This window comes from Momordica charantia (genome assembly GCF_013281855.1).
Source record: "Momordica charantia cultivar OHB3-1 chromosome 11 unlocalized genomic scaffold, Mcharantia_2.0 BLBB01000011.1, whole genome shotgun sequence".
NCBI lineage: Eukaryota > Viridiplantae > Streptophyta > Magnoliopsida > Cucurbitales > Cucurbitaceae > Momordica > Momordica charantia.
This window is the reverse complement of record NW_028275159.1, coordinates 19300035-19322075: the sequence shown is the minus strand read 5'-3', so window position 1 is coordinate 19322075 and position 22041 is coordinate 19300035. Positions and strand designations below refer to the sequence as shown.

Genomic DNA, 22041 nt, shown 5'->3' with positions numbered 1-22041 from the left:
TTACAAAATGTTCCAACTAGTCATTCGTGATTGAATTGTTTAATTAGTACAACAAAAAGTTGGGGGCAAAGATTCAAACTTTCGACATTCGATAAGGTTATTGGTAACATGGTCAATTGAACTTGGTAACATGGTCAATTGAACTATGCTCCAATTGGTTACATTGATGCATTAATTACATCACATCAGCTACGTCTTGAAAGTATCTACTTTTACCGCTCAAGACTAACTATAGGTAGAATAGCATCTATTGAGCTTCTCGTTTTCTACTTTAGTGGCTTCATACCCTGTAAATGCCAAAATTCAATATACTTTTAAAAATACATGGAAAATATGCTATAGTGGTAGTGACGTTAAATGGTTTCGAAAAGAAAAATGTTTCTCAAACTAACTTGAATGCCAAATGTTGCCAACATGAACAATAGCTTTGAATAAGGTATCTTGTTCATTTTCTAGAGATTGAAGACTCAATTTTCCATTCCACGTTTGTTGTACTAAAAAAACGCCAAAGATATTATCATAACCTCCTAAAAGAGTCCATGAAGTCCTAAAATTTTCCATCTTCAACAGGAAATTAAAAAATGGCTTAAATCAGATATATAGGTTGGAGCTTCATGAAACCATCCCTCAAATTAACTGGAGGGGCAATGCAGCAGTAGATGGTCTACTCTTCCACTAATTTCTATTAGTGTATTTAGATTAACAAGGTCAAAAGTGTTCTTTTAAAAATTTAGATAATTAGTTAACAAATCAAAAATACACTTGAAATAATCAAATTAGTTTGAAATCAATTTTTTTGAAGGATCACTTTAAAGTTGATACTCTTCAAAATGATTATCCAGTGATTGACCGAGAATCACTTTTAGATCAAGTGCTAAAAAAAAACAATATATCGACCCTAATTTAAATTATGGATATAAACATAATAAAAATATTGTTTACAGGATTTCCATTGTTTGAACTCCAGAATTAAAAAATGTTTTCAAATTCAAATCCACCAAACAAATTTTCACAAATTCATCTTGATTCAGTGAACTTGAATACAAAAAATAAATTTTGAATTCCCAAACAAGTTCCAATTAAAACACTGCAATTAAAAGAAAATGGGTCGATTTTGGTAGCAAATTTTAAGTGCAAAGCCAAAAATAATAACCATCACAACACAAGCAAACACAAACACCTCCAACATAATTTAATCATCACAAGACAAATTCACATCAAGTAGAATTCAACAACACTACACATCAATTCTCCTCAAACAAATTTCAACAATCACAATATTCTTTCAACAACCGATTTCTATTCTTCATTAAGTAACAAAAAATAGCTTTATGAGCAAGTTAAACAAACAAAATGAGCAAAACGTCAACTACCTCATTGATTCGACAAATACATGTTCAAATTCATAAATGGTTGGTTTTACGTATTAAAAGCTAAAGTAATGAAAAATGTTATTTACTACTCTACCCATCTAAGTGTAATTAGAAAAAAAATTAACCAAAAAAAAAAAAGATTTCAAGAAAAGTTAGTAGGAAAAATAAATTCATCTAGTACGTCAATCTTTGGCTTGAGTATACGATTTTTTCTTTTTTTAAATACAACATGTGGGGTGGTTGACTTAATACAAGTACTTAAAATATGAAAAGTACAACATATGATAAAACTATTTTGAGCGCGCATGAGAGATATACAAGATTAGTGATTTGAGTGTTTGAATTATGCATTATTTTTCAGATGTTCTTCATCACGTTATACCCACACTCTACCAATCCTAATTGGTGTAGACACTACATATAAAAAGAATGATAAAATTTAAAGCTTCTTAAAAAATAATAACACAATTTATACCGTTCTTCAAATCCCATGATGACCTACCTTAGGAATTAGTAATTCCTTTTGTTTCTCAGTACCAAATGTTGTAAGGTCAGACGGTTGTCCCGTGAGATTAGCCAAGGTGCGCGTAAGCTGGCCCGGACACTCACGGATAAAAAAAAAAAAAAAGAGTTCATGTACATACTTGTACAGGACTCTGAGTAGGATTCTTCCAACCTTATGTAACGACATATGGTGCCACACATTTTCAGTGCCCTAAATACATTATAATTTTATTTATTTTTTATTTTTATTTATTTATTTTTTTTTACGTTTTCATAATGTATCTAGGGCCTTGAGAATGGTTGTAGAACAGAATGACATTACACAAGGTTCGAAGAATCCTATATGGATTCTTGTACGAGTATGTACATGAACTATAGAACATTATGTTATTAGTAAGTTTGAAACTTTATCATTTTTTGGGCCACACCTTAGTTTAGCATTGCCCAAGTTGAGAACAAAATAAAAGAACACAAGGTACAAACAAATACGAAAAAAGCACAACACACACGATGTATGGGGAAACACCCCCAAATTTTCCACCTCAATTAGTTACAATGAGGAATTTACAACCGTATTGGAATGAAATGCGATGCTTGTACAATCCACAGACTATCTCTCTCATATGGGGCAACAAGCCACTACCCCACTAAGGTAGTGCCACCTATTTAGATGTCACTTCCCCCTAAAATGGTGCCATTAAGGTTGGTTATCCAATCACCCACTACTTGGACAACCAACCACTTGCCCATGAACCCATGATCTCCATAATTTAGGAACCTTTACCGAATTACAAGGAAGACTGCCGTTAGTGACCAAGACCGATTCTCCTGTATGGATATTGAAACGCAGCATGCCCGAACGCCCAGCCACATGCGCACGATTGCCTTGGCATACGCACATGTTGCAACTACCTAGGAGCGTGCCTTTCACCATGCACCAACAGGGCGCGCACTTGTTGCCTGTTGTGCAACTCACCTGCATCTGACTCATGCATCTCAACAGTTGCATGTGCAAACGTTTCCTTGCGTGCGTGCGATCCTACAGTCATGCACGCCCACCTATGTGCATCGACCATAGGCCATTCCACCTTGGCCCCATGCTAGCATGCATGTGTGGGGACACTAGTCTCCCACTAGCACCCGTATGCCTTCTCCGCACATATTGCCTCAATATGGATACACGCCCTCTGATGTCGTGAGACTTGATTAAGCACCATCCTAACCCAACATGCACTGCTCATGCCAGCTGGGTTTTGCAACTAGACTCCAGTCAACGAGTTTGTCACATTTTGATCCCACAAATGTCAATGTACCTATGGTCTTAGCCCAATCTGCCAAACCATATTGTTTTTGTTTTCACCCAAGTAACAAATCGAATGGTTATGCTGGATGTGTAGAGTTTTGATTCCATCGACACTTGTTCGAACAAAGAAATAGGAGAAGAGGAAAACACTATCTATTCTACCCGTGGCGAAATAGAGCGTGGATCGAGAAGATAGGAGCCAAGTGACCAAGGAGAAGGTCACACCTATCAATGATGGAGGGTCGAGAGATGCTCTGTGATTTGAGGAAAGGATGTTCAAATGTTTTTTTTATTCTTAAGTTTTGTTTATTTCTCAAAGTGATTGAAAAAAAAACCTTTGTAAAGCCTGATGACTAGGCATGGAAAGAAAATTATTATTGTTTATCAGATCCTCTTTACAATCCTTGGGTGGTTCGTGCTCGCACTAGTGCGTTAGAGTTTGTGACAGGCAATAGGCACGCATAGGTGGGTGCACACCCTGCAAGCGCATGGCGACAGGCAGGCGCGTAGACAGGCATGCGCCAAGGCAGGCGCAACACACCAAGCACACTCAGGTGCATGCACCATGCACCTAGGTAGGCTTGCATGTGCCCAACGATATGTGCGACCAAGGCACAAAACGCCTTCCTTAATGTTCAGACATGCTAAGTTTCAGTACCCATGTGAGGGAAGCGTACTTGAACATATACCGGGTCCTCCTTGAGATTCGGTCAAACTTCCTAGAATGAGGGGTGTTCAAAAAACTCGGTAACTCGAAGAACCTCAGAAACCTAACCCAACCTAACGGTTTGGGTTGGGTTCAAAAAAAATTTGTACCAACAACTTCGATTCGATTCTCAAGTTTAGAAAGAAAAAATCGCTTAAACCCGAACTGAACCGATTTTATTAAATATATATATATATACAATTTTTATAGGTGTAGGGGTTTATTGGGAAAACCATATGTGGTTTAGGGTTTCTAGGGAAGAGCATCACTATCATCACATCACATCGCTGTCACCTCTTTATTTCAATTTCACTTTTCTCTCTCTATCAATGTCAACTTTTCCCTCTCTCATTTCATCACTCTCACATCTCCCCTTCGATTTCACCTTTCTCTCTCTTTCAATCTCAACCTTTCCTCTCTCGTCTCATCCCTATGAGTTATCTCCTTCAATTTTACCTTCTAAATTTCTCTCAAAATCTCCCCTCTCTGGTTCCATGTTCTCTCAATCTCAGAAGTCCTCCGTTTGTCGCCCGTCGCTACAGTCCACCGTTGTAGTCGCCGACGTCGCTGCCATTGTTTGTAACCACCAAAGCTCTCATCTCATTCAAAGAAGCACACCGTCGCCCGCAAAAGTTTGCCGTCGTCCAGAGAAGCACGTCGATGTAGCCGCTGGAGTCGCCTATCGCTACTGTGGCTCGTAACCACCAAAGCTTTCATCTCATGCACAGAAATCACACATTGCCACAAGAAGACGAAACCCAATGACCCAACCCGAAAATTTTGGGTTGGGTTGAGTATTAAGATCGGCTATGTCGGTTTGCTAGTCTAACGAACCCGAAAAATCGGGTTGGTCCAAAAATTCTCCTTAACCCAACACAACCTGTGAACACCCCTACCTAGAATCATGGGTAGTTGAGGAAGTGAGCTGGTGGAGTAGTTTACTCCTTGAATTGTGGAGATCGTGGGTTCATGGGCAAGTGGTTGGTTATCCAAGCAGTGGGCAGTTGGTTATCCAACCTTAGTGGCACCTAAATAGGTGACACAATTGAAGGGAGGTAGTGAGAAGACCTAAATAGGTGGCGCAATTGTAAGAAGGTAATGACACTTAAATAGGTGACACTACCTTAGTGCGGTAGTGGCTTTTGCCCCTATAAAAGGAATAGCTTGTCAATTGTACAAGGATCTCATTCCATCCCAACACAATATTTGAATCTAGGTAGGAAATTTGGGGATGTTGCCCCCTACATTGTGTGTCGTGTGTCGTGCTTTGTTTGTATTTGTTTATACCTTTTGTTCTTCTATTGTGTTCCAAACTTGAGCAAGTGAAGCTTGAACTAAGGTGGTGAGACTTTAGGCCATGGTGAAAAATTCATTGCGATATATATATACATATATAGATGATGAATATATTAGGACAAAAAACAAAACTACCTAGGGGCGGGTAGTTGAGAAAGCCCCATCCCAAAGAGACTAAAAAAGCAATGTCTTCAAATTGGTAATAATCATGAGAAAGGTGGGGTTACAAAAGAATCTCTTCTGGTTTGAACACCACCAAGAGGCTATATGCTATACGGAATTATAGAAAGAATCTATCGAAGTCAATTTGTCTTTAGAAAAACATTTTTTTTAAAATGATTAAATTAGAAGGTATGTAAAACTCGTCCTAATACTAATATATATCTTTTTTTAATGAATGGGAGCTAGAGCTTTGCTCTCCTATATCCCGGACACTCGCGACCGCTCTAAGGCATCCTAATACTAATACTAATAAATAATCTTTGCATATGTACCCAAAAAGAAGACGAGCCTCTATCCTAATCTAGGGTTGTAGAGTCGTTTGGGGTAATGGGTATGATTTTTGAATAAGAAGACTAGTTTCTCTTTCAATATTGTGCGACAAAACCTAATAGCCTCAAAAAGTTCCTGCAACTCCTCTTTAACTCTAAAAAAAGTTGTCTTTACTACTGGTAGACTTCTAATTTGAACCGAGCAGCCAACAGGTTTGCAAAATATTACTACCACACTTATCTGGCATGTAGGAACCAGAGATGCACCACTCAGAGAAGCAAAATACTTTACCACATCTATTTTTAGTTTTAAAGAGTGATGCCACATAATTAATAGACCATATATTATGTTGTTTTCAGATTACAATTAGATTACACAAGTTGTGTTCTCTCGGCTTGTGTACTGTTAACAAGCTAGAATCTACAATTAACATCTAAGAATCCCAAACACTTCAGTTTGGGTAACGTGTCTGTTGTCGCAGTCCGACAGTTATTCGACACGTATCAAACACTTCTTAGCTCAATAGATGTGTATCACACGCTAGTTTTACAACGTGAGTATAGATCCAACATTTATTAGGCACGTATCAAACACTTGCTAAGCATAAGAAATAGACACAAATAGTAAATAGTAATATAGGACAATAAAAAACTTTGAGAGCAAAATACATCAGACTCATATTTTTAAGCATAAAAATACAAAAACTAATTAATTTCCTTCTTGTATGAAAATGATATATACTTAAAACAATGATACATTTTAATAAATGTGTCATCACTATGTCCATGTCTGTGTCTTAGATTTTTAGAAAATGACGTGTCACCGTGTTTGTGTCGTGTCATATAATATTCGTGTCTCGTGTCCGTATTCCTTCGACTTTTTAGATTAAGATTGCATAACATTGAAAAAGAGCTAAATATTCCAAGAATTTGACTTCTCAAGCACCAACTTATGAGAATAAAGTTTTAGATAAAAAACAAACTTTCATCAAAATAAATTAAATAATTATGCAAAGATGCAACATAGGTTTCCAAAAATAGTATGGTGGTACCTTGGATATTCGGATATCATTTACAGCCATTCTAAGAGAATCATTGGACAATATTAACCTCGATAGCCCACCAGTGGTTAACCTAAAAGATTCAAAATTAAAATAATTGTTAGAGAATGCAATTAATCTATATCATTAATAAATTAAAAATATGGGAAAGATGGAGGTTCAATTGAATGCATCAAATCATTGAACTGTTTATACTCAATGAGTCATGCATATTTATTACTTTACTATTAATATCAGTTAAATCACCAATTTCATCAAGGGTAAGAAAAAAATATGTAAAACCCTCGGCTCTCTAGTGCAAGGTCATTTTGGCCAAGTATACGGTTCCTTCTTTGGGCTGCTTTCCCTCCAAAAAATAGTTTCTTGAGCCGATAAAGTCATTGGTTTAGCATTGTTAAGCTTAAGACTAAGGGGCAGTGGAAAATCCTTTTTTCTAGGAGGACAATTAGTGTTGCAAAGGGGTTTTGTTTCCCAAAGTTGCATGTTCTTTCAGTCCAATGAGAAAGTAAAAGTAAAGATGGAACACTTCTACTAGCAGGTGGGCCATTGTGTTGAGAAGACTATGTTAGACAAGGCAGTAGAGGATTGAAATGAACTTATGACTATTTTAAATTTGGTTGAGCTTGAGGATATAGAAGAGGTCGCTGAAAGGGGTGGAACATTCTCGCTGAAGTCTCTTTATGTTTCCCTTGTAATTGTAAATCCACAACAAATGTTCCCTAGGCCTTTTACTAAGACTTCGTAGTCATCTAAGATTCCAAAGAAATGCAAGGTTTTCTTGTGGACCAATTGCTTTGGCGGGTGGGGGAACACGATTCAGAGAAAACAGGGAGTGCAGCCTTGAGTTTTTGTTATTTTGTTGGAGGAGCAAATGCCCTGTATTTATGATTATGATACACTGTAAACTTGGAATTAGAGTTTTGGGGAAATGGTAACAAGTTATACACTTGTCAAAGAATGATTGAAGGCAAATAATTTGGCAGATTATTTCCTTCCTAACTCTGTTAAAGGAAGCTTCTAGAATGTCCTCCAGCAGTCAAATCACTATTGTTGAAACGGGGTGCTTAAGGAATTTGGTCTTAGTTGGGTTCAGTGCAAGTCAACCACTGCTTTTGTTGTACAGATGTTTGTGGAGAAGAATTTCAATCAGCATATGAAGATTCTTTGGTTTAATGCTTGTACAACATTTGTGTAGATAGTTCGTTAGTACAGATGTTTGTGGAGAAGAATTTCAATCAGCATATGAAGATTCTTTGGTTTAATGATTGTACAACATTTTTGTAGATAGTTTGTTAGTACAGATGTTTGTGGAGAAGAATTTCAATCAGCATATGAAGATTCTTTGGTTTAATGATTGTACAACATTTTTGTAGATAGTTTGTTAGGCCTCAAATCGTAAATACCTATAGCAGGAGGGATAGAAATGGTGATGTATTCGGTAGTTGCTATTACAGCTTCTGTTATTAGCTTTTATTTTAAAACACTATGTATTTTAGTTTTAGTTTTAACCCATGGTAACTTGGTTTACCTTTGTTAGTTGTAAAGCTTAAAAGTCCTATAAATAGGACTCAACTCTTTCAATAAGATTCATTCTTTCATTCTAAAAAGACAGCACTCTAGAGCTACATCAAATGGGAATAGAGAAGTGGGAAATGAGTAGCCTTAACGGCCAGGAGAGAGAGAGAGAACGAATAGTGTAGCTTTGTGAGAAGGGTTATATTTTTCTTATCCTCATTACAACCCATTTAGGGGTAAATATACAAGAAGACCTTTCAACAAATAAGGAATTAATCTAAACCTATAAGGAAAACAATAAAATTACAGAATATACAGAGACATAATGTAAATTCTAATAAGGAAAAAACTTAATTTACAGCTTGATTTTCTACACTCCCCCTCAAGCTGGATGATATATGCTTGTCATTCCAAGCTTTGAGATTAATCTACTAAGGCTGGGTCGATGCAATGCCTTAGTTAAAATGTCAGCAGTTTGTTGTTGGGAAGATACATATCTCAGATTGATAGTATTTGTCTCAATCTTCTCGCTGATGGAGTGACGATCTATTTCGACATGTTTCATCCGATCATGATGTATTGGATTTCTTGCAATGGCTATGGCAGATTGGTTGTCACACAATACCTCTATAGTACCTTCTGTCTTCACCTTGAGTTCAGTGAGAAGACGTTTCAACCAAACTCCTTCACAGATCCCATGGGCTAATGATCGAAACTCAGCTTCAACACTACTTCGAGCTACAACTTGCTGTTTCTTACTACGCCAGGTTACTAGATTCCCCCATACATAGGAACAATATCCTGATGTTGACTCACGGTCAATAGGAGATCCAGCCCAATCTGCATCCGTGTAGACTTCAAGAGCTCGGTTTGTGGTTTTTCTGAACATCAGTCCTTTTCCAGGATCGTGTTTGAGATATCTCAATATTCTATGCACATCTTCCATATGCTCCTTTGAAGGTTTGTTCAGAAATTGACTTACCACACTAACAGCAAAACTAATGTCTGGTCGCGTATGAGTTAAGTATATTAGCTTTCCAACTAGGCGTTGATATCTGCCTCGATCAACTGGTTCATCTTCAAGATTAACTCCAAGTTTTGAATTTGCATCCATAGGAGTGTCTGTTGGTTTACAACCACTCATCCCGGTCTCTATTAGGAGATCTAACGTGCTTTCGTTGAGTGACAGAAATCCCTTTACTAGGTCTTGCTACTTCCATACCTAAGAAATACCTTAGGTGTCCCAAGTCTTTGATCTCAAATTTCTTCGAGAGGAGTTGCTTTAGACGAACTATTTCTTCAGAGACATTTCCTGTAAGTATTATATCATCAATATATACTATTAATACAGTGATCTTACTTGGTGAGAAGTGCTTGATAAAGAGGGTATGATCGGATTGACACTGAGTATAGCCGTCTTGTTTCAACACATTTGTAAATTTTTCAAACCAGGCCCGAGGTGACTGTTTTAATCCATACAGAGACTTCCTGAGTTTACATACCTTTCCCTTAGTATATCTGTCCTCAAATCCAGGAGGTATGTCCATGTACACTTCCTCTACTAAATCACCATTTAGGAATGCATTCTTCACATCAAGTTGAAACAATGGCCAATCTAGATTTGTTGCAATGGAGAGAAGTACCCGAATAGTGTTTAGTTTGACAACTGGAGCAAAAGTTTCCTGATAGTCCATCCCATAAACTTGGGTGAAGCCTTTAGCCACCAGGCGACCTTTGAATCGTTCTATACTGCCATTTGGTTTGTGTTTGGTTGAGAAAATCCATTTACATCCAACCGTGCGCTTACCTGGAGGTAAGTCTGTAAGGATCCATGTCCCATTTTTTTCCAAAGCCTGCAATTCTTCTAGAGTAGCAGCCTTCCATTCAGGTTTCTGCAAGGCTTCTTGAACTGTGTTGGGAGTTTGAACCTGATCTAGTGAAGTCACAAAAGCTCTAAAATACGGCGACAGATTAGTGTAAGACAAGTGATACCGTATGGGATGTTGGGTACATGAGCGAATACCTTTCCTGACAGCAATGGGTCTATCATCTCCTGATGTCTCGTGTGCTATTTCAGAGACATTGAGATTTTGGTTTAGATCTTGGCTTTGCTGAACTTGTGTAGGTTGTATTTCGTTTCTCTCAGGTTGTCTTGTTCGTCGCGAATAAACTTGCAGTTCAGCCTCAGAGGGAGATACGTGAGTTGGCTCAGAATGAGGTACAGGTGAACTCTCAGAGAATGGAATTGGCTCAGAATCAGAGGAGGGTACAAGAGAACTCTCAAAGGATGGGTTTAAAGAGAAGTCAGGAATGCAATCCCAATTTTGTGATTCAAGAACAAAATTCTCCCCCTGAAGGACAGAATTGAGATAATATGGTTGATTTTCAAAGAAGGTGACATCCATGGTATGAAAGAATTGTTGAGTGGGAGGATGATAACACTTGTATCCTTTCTTATTTGGCGAGTATCCAAGAAAGATACATTTTATGGATCGTGCATCAAGCTTACTACGATGCTGAGGATATATTGAACAAACGCAGTGCACCCAAATATTTTTAATGGTAATGGAGACACAAGATGGGATGTAGGATAAATTGAGAGTAAACTTTGTAAGGGTGTGTTGAAGAATTTGAGAATGCGGGATGGCAAACGGTTTATAAGATAGGTAGCAGTTAGGACAGCTTCACCCCAGAAAGATTTTGGAACATGGGATGTGAGCATGAGAGGACGGGCTACATCGAGAAGATGACGATTTTTGCGTTCAACAACACCATTTTGTTGAGGTGTGTCAACACAAGAGCTTTGGTGAACAATAACATGAGATTGAAGATATGGACCAAGGGTAGAGTTGAAGAAATCACGAGCATTATCAGTTTTAAGTATTTTTATATTGACTTGAAACTGAGTTTGGATCATTTTATGGAAAACGGTGAATAAGTGGCTTGTTTCAGATTTTTCTTTCATAAGGAATGTCCAACTCAAACGTGTGTGATCATCAACAAAGAGAAGAAACCAACGTGCCCCATTGATATTTTTTACCCTTGAAGGTCCCCAAATATCTCCATGGATAAGGGAGAAAGGCTGAGATGGAAGATAAATGTGAGGTGAATAACAAGCACGAGTATGTTTGGAGAGTTGACAAATCTCACACTTGAAAAATTGACTCTTTTTATTGAGAAATAAAGAAGGAAACAATCGTTCAAGATAAACAAAGTTGGGATGACCAAAACGATAGTGCAACATCATGACAAGATTATCTTTATGATTTAAGGACTCAAAAACATAACCAGACTCACGATTAGACTGAACTACAAGTTCATTGCATTTCTTTGTTGGTAGAGGACTCGTTGCTTTAAGAAGATACAATCCCGCACATAATTCAGCATTGCCAATCATCTTCCCCGATCCCAAGTCCTGAAAAATACAAGAATTTGCAAGGAATTTAGTTTCGCAGTTCAAGTCTTGATTCAACTTACTCACAGACAATAGATTATACTCTAATGTGGGCACAAACAATACTGATGCAAGAGTTATGGAGCTTGATATCTGAATACTCCCAATTCCAGTGACTTGAACAGGTGTACCATTAGCAATTCGAACAGACAGGTTACCCGTATAAATTGAAAATGATGAGAATAAGGATCTATCACCTGTCATATGATCCGATGCTCCTGAATCCACTATCCATTCAGATGGAAGAGTTTGAGTGTGGAGAGCATGAGAATTTTGGTTACCTTGTTGTACATTCCCAGAACCACTTACTGTTGTTGGTGGAGTTGTTCTGTTCAATAGTTGTTGTAGCATGTCCAACAACTCTTTGGTATGTGGTTGTTGGTTAGAAGTTTCAGAGACAACAGCATTGCCTCGAGTTTCTCGCTCTGATTTGGTAGTGTTCGGCTTCCAGTTCGCTGGTTTTCCATGTAATTTCCAACAGGTTTCTTTGAGATGTCCCACTTTATGACAATGATCACACCATGGTCGCCCTTTGCGCTGGCGGTTATCGCCATACAGATTCCCCCGAGCAGCAAGAGCGATTGGATCATTAGGATGATCTCGTTGGGAAATGAGCACAGATCCATTTTGAGTAGGAGGATGTTCGGTTTGTCCCAACATGACTTGCTTTCGACTTTCCTCCCTACGGACTTCGAAGAAGACTTCTCGAAGACTCGGTAATGGCTTAGTACCAAGAATGCGACCACGAACTTCATCAAGTGATTTATTCAGACCCATCAAAAATTTGAAGATCTTTTTTGTCTCCACAAATTTTCGAAAGAGGATACGATCATCAGAACATTTCCATTCATGAGTTTCAAATAAATCTAGTTGTTGCCAGTAACGAGATAAATTGTAGTATGCTGTAACCGTTGAATCACCTTGTTTAATGTCTTGGAGAGTAGTCTCTATCTGGAATAGCTCAGCAGTGTTTTCTTTATTGGAAAATGTATCCTCAGCAGCATCCCAAATTTCTTTGGCAGTAGAAAATAGGAGAAAATTCTCACCAATTTCAGTGGTCATGGAATTTATTAACCAGCTCATGACTTGATTATTTCAGCCCTCCATTTGCGAAATGTTGAATCATCGGGTTTGGGTGATTCCACTTTACCGATGATATAGTCTTGTGAGAAGGGTTATATTTTTCTTATCCTCATTACAACCTATTTAGGGGTAAATATACAAGAAGACCTTTCAACAAATAAGGAATTAATCTAAACCTATAAGGAAAACAATAAAATTACAGAATATACAGAGACATAATGTAAATCCTAATAAGGAAAAAACTTAATTTACGGCTTGATTTTCTACAAATCTACAAATAGTGTAGGAGGAGAATAAAATAGGGAGGCAAGTTAGTTGGAGGATTATGCTTTTTGTATTTAGTGACTTGGTGCAATGAGGATAGGTATGAGAGCTTCCCCACCCTCTTGAATAGGTGGGTTGAGTGTGTAATGCCTACGGGCTTGTTTCTTTGATTTCAGAATAGTAAAACAATAAGGAGGATACCTCACATAGTTTGATGAGAAAGAAACAGTAGAGTTATCAAAGACCAAGAGAAGTCCAAGGATAATTTGTGGGATGACATTGTTTCTCGTCATTTCCTTGACATTCGGATTCCATGAAAATAAATGGTCCCTTGAGATGATCTTATAAAAGATTAATCGGTCTAAATTTGCTAATCCTTCAAATCCTTTTGGTAATGAAATAAATGTATGCTTCATTGATACACAAATTGACATCTACCTTGTCAAAGCTAACAAAATATTTCTCAAATTATTTTGATAACATCCCAAGTATGAGATAGAAAATAATGGAAAAACCATGGGACACTACTAGTCATCAATCTTAAAAGCTCTCTGTAGCCAAATTTGGTCCACTTCCTTAGTAGCTGGCTCCAATCAAATACTTCAAGCCTATTCTTGGCAAAAGTGATCCATCCTTATAAATAATAGAAGAAATGGAGAAGTTCTACCTCCTACTCATAGTGACTTATGAAAGAAGCCTTCTTCAAGACACATAATGCAAGACTTTTGCCTCCAACTAGACGCTTCCTAAGAAGAGCCTCCTCCAACATCTTCCAGAGATCCAAACTCTTTTCCTCACTCTTTTCCTCAGGCCCTTGACAACATTATCATTCTTTTTCATTCCTATTAAAACCATAAACTTAACAGTTAACAATGATCTCACTTTCATTGATCCCAATATCAAGCACTCCCCAAATACTGTCCAATCTCCTCACAAAATAGAAACACTACCAATCTTCTACATTAGACTGTAGATGCTTAAATTACTTTCGAGAGAGAGGAATACAAGACAAAGGCTAACACATGAATAGCATACAACCCTAAAAGCTTAGCTGTCTCCGATATAGAACCATCAAGCGTGGAAATTAGATCCAATAGAGCTTGCATACCCTGAAAAATAAGTAATTTCAGCAATCGCCTTAAGATTCTTGATAAAATCAAATAACAAACACACAGATATATAGACAGAGAGAGAAACCGGAAGAAATTTAGAATTGTTAGGACCAATTTGAGGGCCACATTCCGGAGACCTAACAGTTGACTTAAGAGGGAGAATCTGAAGAAGCTCTGGAGGCGGCGAATAATCATCAAGATCCACAGGGTTCCTGACTGAGCTCAATAAAGCAACACATGTCATATCATTCGTCCAGAGTTGGAAAATGAGATGAAAACAATAATCCACCCACCTTTTACGGCCAAGAGAGCACGTAGGCGTGCTAAGGCACTCGCACGATTCTTATGCTGCGATCGATCCTCCACAGCCTTGGCAATAAAGGGTCAAAGAATTAACTCCAAAGCAAAAGCAAAAGCAGTTAATTGAAAAGTAAACCCAAAAAATTTTATCAGATTAATATTAACCTGAGCAGTGATACCAGTGGGGATGTGCTTCAAACGGACGGCAGACTCACGCTTGTTGCGGTGCTGACCTCCAGGACCAGACGCCTTAAACGTGTCCATTTCGCACTGTCTCATCAGCTCTTCGTCAGACAAAACCAAGAACTCCCTCCCTTTCGCACTACTAGAGCTGCTGCATCTGGAACGGAGCGAGTAAAACAAGAAAGAACCCTCGGATTGCTTATGTGAAGAACCCCAATGATTCAATGGATGCCGAAATGTACAGCAAAACCTTCTGGATCTACTACTGCTGCCTCTCGGACAAGGAAGTCTGAGAATCTTAGCAGATTTCAATACCACATTTGTGGTTGCCATTTTCCCACTGCATAAGAAATTTTCTCCTTCTCGATCACGGCTATGGACAAATGGAAGCTATGAAAATCATGGCTTCCCACTGCAGCAGATGCATATATGATAGATGAGGAACTGCTAGTTTTCCATGTTTGCGGCTTCAGTGTGAGACTCTGAGCAAAATCAAGAAATTGCGATGCTCAAATATGGCCTGGAAACACCCTAGTAGCAAAACAGCCTCAATCTAGACCAACCCCAATCCACTCAAATTTAGTAATTTGAAATTCGAGAAATCATTTAAAATTCTTTTATCTTATTTGGAAGATTTAAAATGAATATAGTTAAATTTCCTTTTATGATGTTAGCCGAAAAGAAAAAGAAAATAAAAAAATGATTGATTATTGATTAGAAATTAAAATATGACAAGGTTAAATACATATTTTATTTTATGCTATTTTTGTAATTCTCTCAAAATAAAAGAGTTATAAGGAACAATACAATCAAAAGTTGAAAATATGAAGAGACAACTTTTATCTTCTTAGTAAAACAACCAGATTCCAACATCCAATGCCTTTACCAATTAAGGCAGTTTGGGATTACTTTTTGAGCTAAAACTAATTATTGGAGAATTTAGTTGGCTACCAAGAAACTTGCTGATCCGTATTCTAAATTAGAACATGGTCAATTTGAATGTTAAGCCAGGGATGAAGGCGATGAAAGGTCACGGTATTGTCTGAAGATTGGAAGAAAGAAATGAGAAGAGAGGTGTTAAATTATAGTTTATTTTATTTTAAAGGTTTCCTATTTTATTTAGGTTAGGGTTTTATTGTTCTAATAGGTAAGTATTTCCTTATCATAATAGGCAAGAATTTCTTTTTAGTTTCTTCTTTGTGACTGCTATTTATATAGCCTTGTATCAATCATTTGGAGTAATCAAGGAAGAATTATTTTCTTTTCTTATTATTAACAAGAGGGATGTTGAAAGAGGAGGATAGAAAAATGTCATTTAAGAAAAAAAAGAATAAAGAATAATAAAATTTGTTAACTCATTTAAAAAATACACATCACCAAAGTCTAGTCAACATAAATTAGCTACCGCATCATCATTTTGTTAGGTCAACTAACGGTCAACTCAATGACCCAATTAGAAACTAAATTCAAATTTCATTGACAAATTAAAAACTCAATTCAAATTTCATAACCAAACATGTCACTTTTAAAACTTCGAATTGAAACTAAATTTAAATCTCGAGGTCAAATAATTATGGTTTTTTAAACTCATGAACCAATGACCAATCTTCGTTCGATCGGTTTAGCATAGCTAGATTTAAAACCTCACCAATGTTTTTAAAATCGGTTGAGGCGCGCGCCTTGAGGCGAAGCGTGAAGATGGTGCCTCGAAACCTATGCCTACCATAAATCACAAGAGGCTTACGCCTTTGTTAGTAGAGGCGTAAGCCTCTATGCAACGCCTGTGAGGCGTTAAAGGCGTAAGCCTCTATTTTGACTAGGCAAGACTGAGCTTTGGCGGTTATAGGCCATTCTCGATTGTTGGAAATTATTGAACCACCAAAAGGGCAATTATTATATGCTTTTATAGGAATGTTATAATCTTAGGACTACAAAGTTTAATGTTTTATCTTTTATGGATTTTATTCATTTATTCTTTCCATTTAAAATGAGGCTTATGCCTCGTACCGCCTCAAGGCTTACGCCTCGCCTCTCCTCGAGGAAAAGCCTCGAATCCGCCTTAAGCCTTTTAAAACCTTGAGCCTTACAGTGGTGTCCTACGTCAACTTTTTTTGGGAATTATTCTTTATATTCATTTTCATTATTTCAATGAGAAGTCACCCCAACCATACTCTAAGGGACCATATTTTCCCAACCACAACCATATCCCACAAAGGCATCAAAATTTTATAGGGAAGCTTATAGAAATGACTAATGAGAACACATTATTCCTTGCTTCCAAACTACCTATTCCAAGCCTCTTTTCCCCACTCGTTCTTAACACAAGATTCCAAAAAAAAAAAAAACCATATTTTCATAAAGCAGAGGAAGGATATACAACCAGCAGTGCAAAATAGAATAGCCAATCCATAAAGCAGAGCCATGACAAAACAAAACAAAGGCAAAAGCCAAACAAGAGTAGATAAAAGTGTTCTAAGAATAAGAAATAAAAGCATAAATACGCTTGTGGGGTTCTGTGCAAACTGCAAATTGGGTTGAATTTTGACAAAATACAGAATGTGTTAAGCCCCACTCTTAGTAACTCAAATAGCCATAGAAATGTGTTGGAAATGAGAAAAAATGAAAGAGATCCCAGAACCTGCATCTTAGTTGACCCTAATCATTAGTTACTGGAAGAAGATGAACCGAGTAACCTGCCTTCCTTCTTTCTAAGACCAATATAAAGAACTCAAGGAAGACAATCAAGATAGAAAACAAGATTTTTGGCTAATTCAATGAATTGAGGCTAACATTAAAGTGAAAGGAAATTACTGTGGCTTTTTACCAGCGAAAATCTGCTTAAAGGACAAAGATCAAAGTTTTACTACAAACTTGAGCACCTATCAAAAGATGGACTTCTTAATCGGAAAAGTTGCATGGGGAAGTTTTCATTTTCAAAAGTCATGGGGAAGTGCACACAACAGAAGACAAAACGAAAAAGGTTTCACAAAAAAAGAAGCCCACAGCGAAAGGAAAAGAAGTAGAGACCTCTTCCGAATAATCCTGTCTTAGCCTTGACTGCTCTTTAGTCGGTGAAGAAGAAACGACACTTGTTTTTTATTCTGACCCATCAGAGATTCCCAACTATTTAGATTCCCAAATATTTTTTCTTAAGCTTCCAAGAAGATCAAACCGAGCCACCTCAGTCAAAAGTGGCCTCAAAACAAAAAGGGAAAGAACTGGTTGCCTTAGAGACAGAGATGGCAACGCCATTGACAAGTAAACAGCAGAGCCGAGAGAGTCTCACCAAGGAATCACAACCCAGCTTGGCCTTTCACAAAAGAGATGAATTTTGCTCTCAGAAACACCATATGTGCATTAGACCGATTGCAGCAAAAGGAACTACCACCGGGAAAGGAAACGCCTCAAGATAAAAGCTGACTAGAGAACTTGTAGGCTTGTTTAGAACTTGGGAAAAAGAAATAGACTTAGAGTCTGAAGAAGAGGAGTTAGTTAGTTCTACCCTAGGCCGAGAGGTTAATCCATGAAGATCCTCTCCCTGGAATGTTCGTGTGCTGGGAGCTGCTTCCAAGAGGGCTCTAGTGAAAGACACTACAAGAATTAGAATTTTTCCCAACGCTATAAAACGTTGGGAAAAGAGCAAAAAAACGTTGGGAGTAGTTTCTCCCGACGTTAAATATTCGCCAGCAAAAAAGTCTGCAAAAGTGCATTGGGAAAGCACATTGCCAACGTTTTATATAAAACGTTGGCAAAACCATACTTTTGCCGACCTTCAAAAAACGTTGGTAGGGCTGACTTTCTGCCAACTTTTTCTAAACGTCGGCATATCTACCAACGTTTTAAAGAAACGTTGACAGATGAAAACTTCTGCCAACGTTTAGCGAAACTTTAGCAAAGTTGCCGAAGTTATGAAAACGTCGGCAGAAGTTTCCATCTGCCAACATTTTTCAAAATGTTGGCAAAAGTTTTCATCTGTCAACGTTATCCAAAATGTTGACACATCTATTCTGCCAACGTTTTGAAAAACATCGGCAGATCTACTATTCTGCCAACGTTTTGCAAACGTCAGTATATTTATAGTTTTGAAGACGTTATTATCAAAAATGTTGGCAATATATATTTAATTTTTTTTCTAAAATAAAATGCGCTAATTTCAATCCCGACATTCTTGGGATACCTGATTTGAAGGTCAAATACCAAAATATTAAATACCAAAATATCGAATACCAAAATATATCAAATACCAAAGTATCAAATACCAAAATATCATTCAGGTTCACATATTTCAAAAGTTCTTGGATTTACACGTTCAATACGTTTCAAAAGCTACATAAACCTAAGTAGAAGTTTCATGCATTTCAAAAGCTCTAAACTTCATAGTAGCCAAATCCGAAGAACCTGAAAAATATAGTTTATGTAAGCACAAAGTACTTATAAGCCAAAATGATCACCACTTTATATATCTGTGAAAATAAAAGCTTGATGAAAACGTAAAAATATCTAAGAGAGAGAAATTCCGCACCCACCAACATAAAACATAAAACATAGCTAACAAAAACAAATTTTGCACCTACAAACATATAACATAAAACATAGCTAACAAAAATCACATTTCTCACCACAACCACAAACAAAATTAAATTAAATTAAAAATAATTAACCCCATAAAGATCCTCCCCTTAAAAACGCAATAATTACAATGCTTAATAGAAGCTACAATAAGTACACAAACCCCCTCCCCTCAATGCTTGTAGCTTGTGGAGGCTACAATATCTTTGTAGATTGTTCACACAAAACAATCACAAGCTTTAGAAAAGATATATAAGACCATATAAAAGAAACCAAAACATAACACAAAACCCAAAATAGAAATCATAAGTACACAAACCATAAAATTGAAAATGTCATTCTCAAACTCATGTAAGATTCTATAATTGATAGTACTAAGTAGGGGTCTCCAAAAAACCCGGTGACCCGAACAATCCGGACAACCCAACCCAAACCGTAAGGGTTGGGTTGGGTTGGGTTGGGTTAAAAATGTTTTCGGGTTGGGTTGGGTTGAAATTTGTAAGAACCAAAATTTCGGTTCGGTTCGCGGGTTCAATAACATTTTGGTCGGTTCAACCCGAACCGAACCAAACCCATTAAATTAAAAAAACAAACAAAATGTATATATATATATCATAATTTAGGGTTTGTTGATCTGCCGCCTCCCTCCCCTCTCCCCCTTTCTTGCCTCCTCCCTCCCTTCCCTCCCCTCCCCCTTCGTCCCCCTCCCTTCCCCTTCTGTCTCTCCCTTCGTCTCCCTCCCTTCCCCTTCTGTCTCCCCCGTCGTCTCCCTCTTACCCTTTCGTCTCCCTCTTCAACTCCCCCCACACCGTCTCCACTTTCTACACCCATAACCTCAAAATCGTTGCAACCTCAGATTTACCATCCAGAAAGCGCTCCCACGAACATAAACTTCCTTCGTGCATCTAATAATGCTTCGATATTGGTGCCGCCGTCTAATTCAACTTGGGGTTGTTCAATTGGTCACCCGAGATAGAAACGACGATGTATACATTTTCATCTATCCGTCGCCCTCAATTTTTCTTCATCTCACTTTCTCTTACCCCTATCAACCCGGCGATCCGACCCGACCCAACCCAAAAAGTTTGTTTATGTTGTCTTTCCTCCCTTTCTTATTCTAGTGATGTGTAGAGAGGTTGAGCTACTCTGCTTTATGTTGAGTTCCGTGTTAATAATCTTTTGATGAACATTTATTGTTGACTTGTAGAAAAGTCAGGCACAAGAATGTTGTACAGTTTATAGGTGCATGTACCAAGCCCCTAAGTATGTGCATTGTAACAAGTGAATCAAGCAAAGAGTTCATTATTATCTATTATAACCCTATTGGACAAAATAAACGAATACACATTATCTCTTTGGATTAATTTGGAAGTCATTTTTCTATTTCTTTAATTCAGAATTTATGTCTGGCAATAGTGTCTATGGTCATAGTACCCTTGAAAACAATTTATTTTTTCCTAATATATATCAGTTTCCTATAAAGGAAAGTTATCCTAAAATTTATAAAATCTCAGGACATGAAGGGGCCCTTTTGCTTTTAGTTATGCTTTTTGGGAAATTGTTTAGTGAAAAAATAATTCTTAATTAATGTCTAAATATTAAATTAGTTTTTGATCTTGAGCGTCATTCATATAGCATTAACTTTAGAATCAATTAATTTCATATATTCCTTATTGGGATATGTTCAACAGAAGTCTTGTCTGCTTCCATCATGGCTTTATTTCATAGTGTTTGTCTTGCATTGCAGGCAAATAAATTTCAGTTACATCACAAAATATCAGAATGACAATAACCTCCTAATGTGATCTCTTAACAAAACCAACCATTGACTAACATGAATTCCCAACTCCCAATTTCAAATAATGGTCACTAACTAACGGAATCCAAATTCAGGAATTCGTACAATAATGAATTCCAATTCACTAATTTCAATTTTGAGAATTTCAATTGGGGAATTCAAACACCAATTTCCAGTAGAAATTTCAATAAGCACCATCTATCTATGATTTAAATCAGAATACAATTTACCATTTCGATGCAAAAAAAAAAGAAAAAAAAAGAAAAAAAAGGTAAACGGATGTGCTAGGGTTAACACCACTTCCAATTCATAAATGCACAATAGAATAGCCAAGCAGAAGAAATACAGAAGAAAAGTTTCAATGCCGAATCCCAAAACTCACATCGTTCACCACCAAAATCGACATTTACACATAATTTCTAACTTCAACATGGAAATTGAGCAACCAGTGAAGCAAACATTTTGAAGAATTATAAGAAAATTATAAGAGATTGGAAAGAGCAGAGTGTTTGGCATACCTTGGAAGAAGGAAAAGAAGTTAGAAGAGGCTGAGGACGGTGAGCAACGTTGCAGAGACTCTGAGACCTCCAGAAACGATGCGGCGGCGGCAGTGGTTTCAGCGTGATGCGGCGACGGCGGCGACGGCGGCGACCACAGTGGGATGAAGGAAGAGAGGGAAAAATCGAGGGGTGGAGGCGCGGATTGAAATTTGTTTAAACAAAATAAGATTGTGCTGAAAACCACCAAGAAGGGAGGGAAAAATCGAAGGGTGGAGGCGAGCTGCGGATTGAAATTTGTTTAAACAAAATAAGATTTTGCTGAAAACCACCGTGTTTCAATTGTAATAATAATTATTATTTTATTACTATTATTATTATTATTATTATTATTATTATTAAATAAATAATAAAGCGTGGAAGATATAAAAATTGAAAAAGAGAGATCACCGGGTTAGTTTTATATTTTTGGAATTCTAAAACAAATACTTTAACCCAGTTTGAAAATTATTTTATTTTTCTATTATATATT

At 37.3% G+C, this 22041-nt stretch overlaps 1 protein-coding gene across 10 annotated transcripts; it reads right to left on the bottom strand.

Moving 5' to 3' along the window:
- On the bottom strand, positions 1-21836 carry LOC111022985 (Class I peptide chain release factor). 10 transcript variants are annotated; one of them, XR_015788732.1, is made up of 8 exons: positions 21531-21836; positions 14628-15198; positions 14456-14531; positions 14248-14378; positions 14089-14159; positions 6726-6807; positions 1876-2249; positions 1-287 (listed from the first exon to the last, which is right to left on the bottom strand). XR_015788732.1 is itself a non-coding variant. In XM_022300321.2 (7 exons), exons 2-7 carry the CDS (start codon positions 14976-14978, stop codon positions 267-269), a joined length of 732 nt encoding a protein of 243 aa, XP_022156013.1. In that variant the 5' UTR covers positions 14979-15127; positions 21531-21831; the 3' UTR covers positions 1-266. The 10 variants fall into 10 exon arrangements, 2 of the variants coding, with proteins under 2 accessions (XP_022156013.1, XP_087975611.1); XR_015788731.1 differs by having other exon boundaries at positions 14628-15127; XR_015788734.1 differs by lacking the exon at positions 1876-2249 and adding an exon at positions 393-494 and having other exon boundaries at positions 14628-15127.
- Between the last annotated feature and the right edge of the window lie 205 nt (positions 21837-22041).